We start from the raw sequence: 8389 nt of genomic DNA on the forward strand, positions 1-8389 counted from the left end.
GGGTGTCACCCAAAGGAGTACTGGTTATTAATGGCTCTGGGGTGGCCCCCTTCTTCTCCATCGCCCCCTAGTGGTCACTGCTGGAGCTCTGACTGCCTTTGGAACGGCGGTCTCGGCGCGACGCCGCCGCAGGTGGCTTTGGCGGCTCAGCGGCAGAGGCGCTCCCGCGCGCCGGGGTCCTGCGGAGTCTGAGACGCGCTCCCCGGTTACCCAGGCAACAGGGCGGCCGTCACGTGGGGCAGGAGCCCGAGGAGAAGTCTTGGGAGCATGCGCGGCCCTCGGCCTCAGTTTCAGCAGCCGGGAGGCGGGTCATGTGTCAAAGGCTTGCACGCGGTGGCGTCCGCAGCCCAGGCTCAGTCGTCACATGACCGGCTTTTAGACATCATGGCGGCGGCCGTGGTGCAGCGCTGGGGTTGAGCTACAGCCAGTGTAGTGGGCTCCTGCCCGGGGTGAGGGTGGCTCCCCCCGGGGGGCGGGGAGGGTCAGGCCCTGCTCGGCCCTCCTCGGCCCTCTCCCGACATCACCCGAATTCCACGCGTCCCCTCCGCGCGGTGTCTGCCGGGACGGGGAGCAAAGCCGGGCCCGGGTTCCATCCCAGCCGTGCTCTGGGCGGGCTCCTGCCCGGCTCTGCGCGCACCGCCCGCGCCCGGGCTCCCTCCAGCCTCCTTTCTCCAGCCTCCTCTCCTCGCAGGTAGGATCGTCGGTGGGACCAGAGCGCGGGCGGGCGCGGCCCCGGGACCATGGCGGGGTCCGAGAACGAGCCCTTCCTCAGCCAGGCGGATGACACTGACGACGGGCCGGTGCCCGGCACCCCGGGCTTCCCGGGCTCCACGGGGAATCCGAAGCCCGAGGACCCGGAGGTCCCGGACCGGGAGAAACTGCAGCGCATCACGGGCGTGTCTGCGGCCCATTCGGCTCTCATCGTGGCCGTGCTGTGCTACATCAACCTCCTCAACTACATGGACCGCTTCACCGTGGCTGGTACTGACTTCTGGGAGGACCAGGGGGCGGGAGCGGGGTCCCCCAGGTGGCGCTGCCTCGCGGACCCCATCCTGAGTCTTCTTCCAGGCGTCCTTCCGGACATCGAGCAGTTCTTCGACATCGGAGACAGTAGCTCCGGCCTCATCCAGACCGGTGAGTGCAGGCCCTCCTGGTGCACAGCAGCTATTTTCCCTTTTCTTGCCCTACTGTGTAGGGGCCGCATGGGCGGAGGAGTCGGGGCCACAGCTAGGGGAAGGGATGGCCCGGATGCTGCTCTGGAGCTGTGTTGGTTGGTTAGCACACCTCATTGGAAGAGCAGCCAGCTTAGTGTAATGGTGAAGACAAACCTGGGTTTAAATTTCAGCATGCGGCTCACAGTGTGATGGTAGGCAAGGCCCCCAACCTCGCTCTTTCCTTGTGGGTGCGATGGAACTGGTAATAACCCAGACCGCCTCATAGGGAGGACTAAATGAGACGATGCCTGTGAAGTGTGCAGGCCACTGCTGAGAACATGGCAGGCACCCCATAAGTAATGGCAAAGAGCGTGTCTGAAAGGGAGAGTTGAGTTTTATTTGTTCAGAACTTGGGGATTTGTGAGAGAGGGAGAGACAGGGCCAACTCCTCTTTTCCTTCCCTCCTTCACTGATTTCCTGAGCACCTGCTATGGAGGAAGTGGTGATGACACCCACACACCTTGTCCAAGACCTTTTATGCCCATTGTCTTCAAAGCCTTCCATCAGCCAAGGAATAGACGTTATTCTTATTTGATAGAAGAAGTGGCTAGTATCATCTACATTTCTGTAAAGAAACTGAGGCTTGGAGAAGAGTTAAGACTTGACCCGGGACACACCACAGTGAGAGGCAGAAGAGGAGTTTGAATCCAGGTCTCGCAATGTTCTTTGATCCAGTCCAGGCCGATAAGGAGCTGGAAGTGTTTAAGGCGAGGACTAGAGAAATGAGAATGGGGTCATAGGTCACGGTCTGCACACCTCTGAAGAGTTGTTGAGTTGGCGAAGAAGGCTGCCCCGTTCACTTTTTCACCCAACACATGTTCACGGAGCGCCTGTGTTAAATGATGGGAACAGCCGTGGCCAACGAGGCAGCGACTGTGCTCATGGGGCTGACATTCTGCCGTGCCTGAGGGGGCAACAGTCCATAAAAGCCTAAACTGATACTGAGATAATTTTCTATAGGAATAAGCGTTACGTGAAAGAACACAGTAGATGCGGTAAAGACTGCGTGTGTGGTGGTTGGAAAAGTGTCTGAGCCGGAGCCTAACCTTGCTAAGCTCTGTGAAGCTCAGGGTAGAGGAGAGAATGTTCTAGAGAGAAATGACAGCAATTGCCAAAAACCTAAGATGGTATTGAGGTTGGCCATCGGCCCGTGGGGTGTAGAGAAAGGACAGGATGCGCATGGGGTGGGAGAGGTGGGGGCGGTTAGGTCAGACAGGGCAGTGTGGGCCATGGGATGGGGTGTGGGTTTTGTTCTTGGCTGGACGGGAGGAGGTGATGAGTCAGCTGGTCCATCCATGCCACAGGGGAAGGTTTGGAAGACACTGAACATGGGGTTGGACTGGCCCTGGCAGGAAGCTCGGACAGTTTCAGGGTTGGGAGTTACTCCCGCCCCTCCTCACCCTCCCTGAGCTGGGTTGGGGGAGGGGCACGGGGGCTGGGCCGTGACTCTCTGCTTCCCCTCAGTGTTCATCTCCAGTTACATGGTGTTGGCACCTGTGTTTGGCTACCTGGGTGACAGGTACAATCGGAAGTATCTCATGTGCGGGGGCATTGCCTTCTGGTCCCTGGTGACACTGGGGTCGTCCTTCATCCCCAGAGAGGTGAGGTCCCACGATGGCTCCTGCTTCCGGCCCCCCCACTCCCCCATCAGTCTTTGCTTCTGCTCTTTGGAGTCATGGCAGACTGGGCCGGGGGAACTTCTGCGTCTTCCTTGGTCCTTGCCATCTTACCCCCTGCCTGCCTGAGTTCATCTGCCCGCCCCGTCCTTCCCCCTTTTCTTTCCGAGCCTTCTCTCCGTCACCCCCCTGGCCATGACTCCTTCCACGCAACACCTAAACACCAGCATTTCTTTCCCTCCCGGGGAAAAGGCTCACCTCGGCCGCCCTCTGACCCCCTTCCCCTTCCTGGTCAGACTTCCCGAAAGGCCCCTTGACCGAGCTCCAGTCTGGGTGAAGGAGCAGCCAGGGAGAGGCTCTCATTTGCCGGCACTTCCTCTCCCCCTCGCCCGTGAGCACTGCCCGCTGAGCTGCCCCCACTCCATTGCCAAAGTCAACAGGGACCTCTCGGTTGCTAAATGTAGCTCCTACTTCCTAGTCCTCTTCTCACTAGATCTCCTGGGAGCCCCTGGCTCTGTTGACCCACTTCTTCCTTCCGGCAGCTCTTCTAACCTCTGTGACGCCATCCTTCGGGTGTTCCTCCTGCCTCCCCGGCTGCTGCTGCTTTGCTCTTTTAAACTCTCCTCTGTCTGTTCTCCTCTCCGCCCCAGAACGCTGTCCGCAGCTCTAGGCACTCACGACACGCTCCTTGGGTGATGGTACCCTGTCCCTAGCTGTGGGGGTCTTTGCTAGACAAGTGAAATCCCACCCAAGATGATGATACACTATTGGGTGGGGTAGGCAAGAGAGAAATGAAGATTTATTTTGCACTTACTGGGCACAAGGCAATGAATAGATCTTTTATTAGTCAGTCCTCACAATAGCTATGTGAAGAAGTTGTTGTTACCCCCCTTTTTCAGATTAGGAAACTGAGGCTCAGAGAGGTTACGTTGCTCTCTCAAAGTCACAGCCAGTCAGTAGGGGAGCCAGGATGCAAGCTCAGGCCTTTCTGATTCTAAAACCCTGGCCCCTCCCACCGTCCCTGCCACCTCCAGACCTGGCTGGTGAGGTGGGCTGGGAGGCTGGCTGCAGGGTGGGGTGCCACCCCCCACCCCCGTCTCGTTCCCCAGCAATTCTGGCTGCTCCTCCTGACTCGGGGCCTGGTGGGGGTCGGGGAAGCCAGTTACTCCACCATCGCGCCCACCCTCATCGCTGACCTCTTCGTGGCAGACCAGCGGAGCCGGATGCTCAGTGTGTTCTACTTTGCCATCCCAGTGGGCAGGTGAGTGGGCCTTGGGCCTGCCTGGTGGGGAGGCAGAAGGGCCCGCCATTGGGCGTGACCAGCTGTCCCTTCTCTCCCGCCCTTGCCCCCAGTGGTCTGGGCTACATCGCAGGCTCCAAAGTGAAGGACGTGGCTGGGGACTGGCACTGGGCTCTGAGGGTGAGTCTGGTCACAGCCTGGGGGGAGGTCAGCAACATGTTCACCGATTCCCCCCTTTTTACCTTCAGACACCCCGTTTTCAGGCAGCGTTTACTCTGCCAAGCCTGCAGGAGGCCTGGCTGCCCTCCGCACAAAGCCATGTGCTCGTCAGAACTCTTGGTTGTAGGTGGCAGAGCCCATTGTAAGTGCAAGCACCCAAATGGGATGGCATCGGCTCTCAGAAAGGAAAGCCGGGGGGAGCCGCAGGTACAGGGGCTCCCGGCGCCCACAGGCAGGCACGTGACCGCCCTCCCAGCTCTGCTGTCCTCTGTGCTACCTCTGTTCGCAAGCAAGTGGACACTCCATTTAGAAACGCTGGCCCCTGAGTCCTTGAGCAATAGTCCTGGCTGGTGTCTGGTTAGGTGAACATGGGTCACATGCCTGCCCTCGACGGAATCCATCCCCAGGGCTGGGCAGTTGGCCAAGTCTGGGTTACAGGCCCTGCTCCCTACTTGAACCACGTGGATTTAGAGAAGTCGGGGGCGTGGTTTCCCCGAAGAAAGTTAGGGTCTGTTACCGAGGGAGGAGCAGTCAGGCTTGCAGAAACGGGAGTGGCCCCTAGTGGCGCTCGCCCTCCCCCGGTGGCAGGCTCAGCCCCGTGAGCAGGCACTCACCCCCCTGTTTGAGGTCTTGGGGGCTGAGTCGCCCTTACACACCTTCCCTTTCTCCCAGCCCCGGGGTTGAGTGTGTCTCTGCCTGGGCCTGTCCTGAAGCCACTCTCTCCCCAGGTGACACCAGGCCTCGGAGTGGTGGCCGTGCTGCTGCTGTTCCTGGTGGTACGGGAGCCGCCCAGGGGAGCTGTGGAGCGCCACTCGGACTCACCACCCCTGAACCCCACCTCGTGGCGGGCAGATCTGAGGGCTCTGGCTAGAAAGTGAGTTCCGTTCCATCCTCACCCCACATCTGAGATCCCCAGGGAGGCCCTGGCCCTGACAACTGGGTTGAAATTTACGTGGGGGTCGTCATTTCTTTAGAGAGAGGAGAGAAACATGGATTTGTTGTTGCACTTATTTACGCGCTCATCGGTTGCTTTTTGTATGGGGCCTGACTGGAGATCGGACCCCGTGACTTAGGCGAATGGGGAAGATGTGCCAACCAACTGAGCTACCCGGCTGGTCTTCATTTTCTTTCCAATCGGGCCCAATGTCAGGGCCAGTAACTCAGTCACTACCGCCCCCTGTGGCAGCTGCTTGAATCACAGGCCCAGATCCTGGGAGCCAGGACAGCCTCCACACCCGTGCCTTGACCTTAGAAAAATCAGCCAGGAGGGGAGAACAGAGTCCCCTACCTGCACCCTCAGTGGCGTCTGACTTCCTCCCTTCCGACCGTCGTTGCAGCCCCAGCTTCATCCTGTCCTCCCTTGGCTTCACTGCTGTGGCCTTCGTCACGGGCTCCCTGGCGCTCTGGGCTCCTGCGTTCCTGCTGCGCTCCCGCGTGGTCTTGGGGGAGACCCCGCCCTGTCTTCCTGGAGACTCTTGCTCTTCTTCTGACAGGTACCCGGATGGGGGCTGCGATGGATGGATGGCCTCAGGTGGCAGGGGGTGGCGTGGAAAGAGGATGACCCAGGCTCAGACAAGGAGAGTTTGAGTCTCAATCCCACAAGCTCCTTTCCTCTCCCAGAGTTTGTTTCCTGGTCTGGGAAGTTGGTGATAGGAACTTAGTGAACGGTGGGCTGTTGTGCGGATAGACCTGGGTTGTGAGGGTGCTGGGATGGACCGTCTGCCTCTCCAGGCCATAGGAGTGAGGCCAGGGGGCTTTGCAGGGGGACAGACTCGTCCCCACGTCCCTCCTTCTGCCCCCAGCCTCATTTTTGGGCTCATCACCTGCGTGACTGGTGTCCTGGGTGTGGGCCTGGGCGTGGAGATCAGCCGCCGCCTCCGCCACTCCAACCCCCGGGCTGACCCCCTGGTCTGTGCTGCTGGCCTCCTGGGCTCTGCGCCCTTCCTCTTCCTGTCCGTGGCTTGTGCCCGTGGCAGCATCGTGGCCACTTACGTGAGTAGCCAGCAGGGTCCTGGGGAAGGAAGGGGCCCTGGGGCAGGACTGGGGCAACAGCATAGTGGTGCACGGCCGGCTCTGGAGCGGGAATGCCTGGTTCTGAATCTCAGGTCTTGCCCTTCCTAACTGTGTGACGTTGGGCAAGTGACTTAACCTCTCTGTGCCGTTTCACCATTTGTAAAAGGGGAATGATAGTGGCTCCTGTTTCATAGTGGTGTGTGAGGACTCAATGAGTTAATGGATGGGCCTCCATGTGTTTGCTCTTGTGATGAGCTCAACCCTGCTTCCCCCACGCCCTGGTCCCCCAGGTTTTCATCTTTATTGGGGAGACACTGTTGTCCATGAACTGGGCCATTGTGGCAGATATTCTGCTGGTGAGTAGGTGGGCCGATCCAGGTTGGTTCAGAGGCTGCTGGGAGCAGGGAGCGGGTGTGGGAGGCCTCACTTGCCTTGAATTGTGGCCTTTACCCCGTCTGGCCCCAGAGTGACTTCGCCGTCCAGCCCCAGATGGGCCTATAGTCTGGCCTGCCATACCCTTTACCCCAGCACACCTCTGAGCTGGGGTTCACCTCTGACCTCCGCCTGGGTTGAAGCCTTAGCCTCATCTTTGCCCTGTCTCCCCCCCCCCAGTATGTGGTGATCCCTACGAGGCGCTCCACCGCCGAGGCCTTCCAGATTGTGCTGGCCCACCTGCTGGGTGACGCCGGGAGCCCCTACCTCATCGGCCTGGTGAGCACTGCCCGCTGGCTGGGCTGGGGTGGGGTCGGGCACCCTGGGTTCCTGGCACTGGCTGGCGGGCGGTGGCCAGGGGCCGGAGCCTGGGCGGCATCGGAAGGTCAGGCCCCAGCCAGACCTCCTCTGGGCCACGCACCCCTCACCTCGGGTCCTCAGCTGGACGGAGGGTTTGTCTTCGTGAGTTTCCATGAGGCCTGGACCTCTCTGGGGGTCCAGACACCCTCCCTTCCCGGCTCCGTCTCTGTTCTTCTGGAGTTTAGGGCACCCTTTCCAAGACGCTTTCTCCTGCTTTTCCTTCCTGTCTCCCCACAGATGTCCGACCGCCTCCGCCGGAACTGGCCCCCCTCCTTCTTGTCCGAGTTCCGGGCCCTGCAGTTCTCGCTCATGCTCTGCGCCTTCGTCGGCGCCCTGGGCGGGGCGGCCTTCCTGGGCACCGCCATCTTCATTGAGGGAGACCGCCGGCGGGCCCAGCTGCACGTGCAGGGTCAGTGGGCCTTCCTGCCCACCTCGGGGTGCTGCCTGCTTGTTCGCTCGCCCGTGTGTCTGTCCTGTGAACTGGCCCCCCTCAGTCCGCAGGCCTCCCTCATCCGCTTCGGGTCTGCCTGGCTACAAGCTGGTGTCCTGCTGTGTCCACAGCTCTGGGGCCCCCTCCATTTCCCACCGCCCGTGTGCCCTCCCAGGCTTTGTGTCTGTCTGCCCATCCAACCCTGGCTCTGACCCCGCCCCCAACAGGTCTGTTGCATGAGGCCGGCCCCGAAGATGACCGCATTGTGGTGCCCCAGCGAGGCCGCTCCACCCGGGTCCCCGTGTCCAGTGTGCTCATCTGAAGGGCCGTCGCTCGCCTACCTGCACACCGGCCGCAGCTGGCCTCAGCCGCCCCAGCAGGCACCCGGCCCGAACCTCGGCCTGGCCCAGCTTCTGAGAGGAGCCTGGGGCATGTTCCAGGTCCCACACTACACGGGCAGCCACGGGCGGGCGATGGGGTGCGGGAGGGGTCCCCTCCACTGGAGCAGCCCCAGGGGCTCGGTGCTATTTGTACTGAATAAAATTTGTAGCCAGAACCTAACTGCCTGCTTGAGTCTTTCTGGGTGCTAGTGCACCCCCCCTGGAATGTGGGTGCCCCCTCCAGCCCCAAGGCTCCCGGTGGCTGGTGGTCACTCCTGCGGGGCTCCTGGGCGGGTGAGCGAGGCTGCAGTGAGCTGGCTCCCTGTGACTGTGAGTCACGCCCCTGTTTCCCCCAGAGCCCGCCCCTGTTGGAAGGCCAGCTGGGGTGAGGGGTGGGCCCTGTGCCGGGTGTTAGCCTCCCTCTGCTGCCTCCTTGAGCCCCGCTGTGGAGGCTGCTGCTGGCTGCCTGCCGCTGCTTGTCCTTG

The 8389-nt window shown here is 61.1% G+C and overlaps 1 protein-coding gene across 1 annotated transcript; it reads left to right on the forward strand.

Annotated features, from left to right (window-relative positions):
* Positions 1–303: 303 nt before the first annotated feature.
* On the forward strand, positions 304–8080 carry SPNS1 (SPNS lysolipid transporter 1, lysophospholipid). The gene is made up of 13 exons (XM_079788151.1): positions 304–449; positions 692–981; positions 1069–1134; positions 2679–2815; positions 3940–4091; positions 4184–4250; positions 5018–5163; positions 5627–5782; positions 6092–6281; positions 6593–6658; positions 6915–7013; positions 7332–7503; positions 7752–8080. The coding sequence occupies exons 2-13, from the start codon at positions 741–743 to the stop codon at positions 7844–7846; spliced, it is 1587 nt and encodes a 528-aa protein (XP_079644277.1). The 5' UTR covers positions 304–449; positions 692–740; the 3' UTR covers positions 7847–8080.
* The last annotated feature ends 309 nt before the right edge of the window (positions 8081–8389 follow it).

This window comes from Cnephaeus nilssonii (assembly GCF_951640355.1).
Source record: "Cnephaeus nilssonii genome assembly, chromosome: 2".
Lineage (NCBI taxonomy): Eukaryota > Metazoa > Chordata > Mammalia > Chiroptera > Vespertilionidae > Cnephaeus > Cnephaeus nilssonii.

Excerpts from the sequence above, each read along its gene's own strand:
- SPNS1 (XM_079788151.1), top strand. The coding sequence starts at position 741 with ATGGCGGGGTCCGAGAACGAGCCCTTCCTCAGCCAGGCGGATGACACT. Across the intron at positions 1,135-2,678 it reads CTCCGGCCTCATCCAGACCG|TGTTCATCTCCAGTTACATG; the intron begins GTGAGTGCAGGC and ends GCTTCCCCTCAG. Across the intron at positions 2,816-3,939 it reads CGTCCTTCATCCCCAGAGAG|CAATTCTGGCTGCTCCTCCT; the intron begins GTGAGGTCCCAC and ends CTCGTTCCCCAG.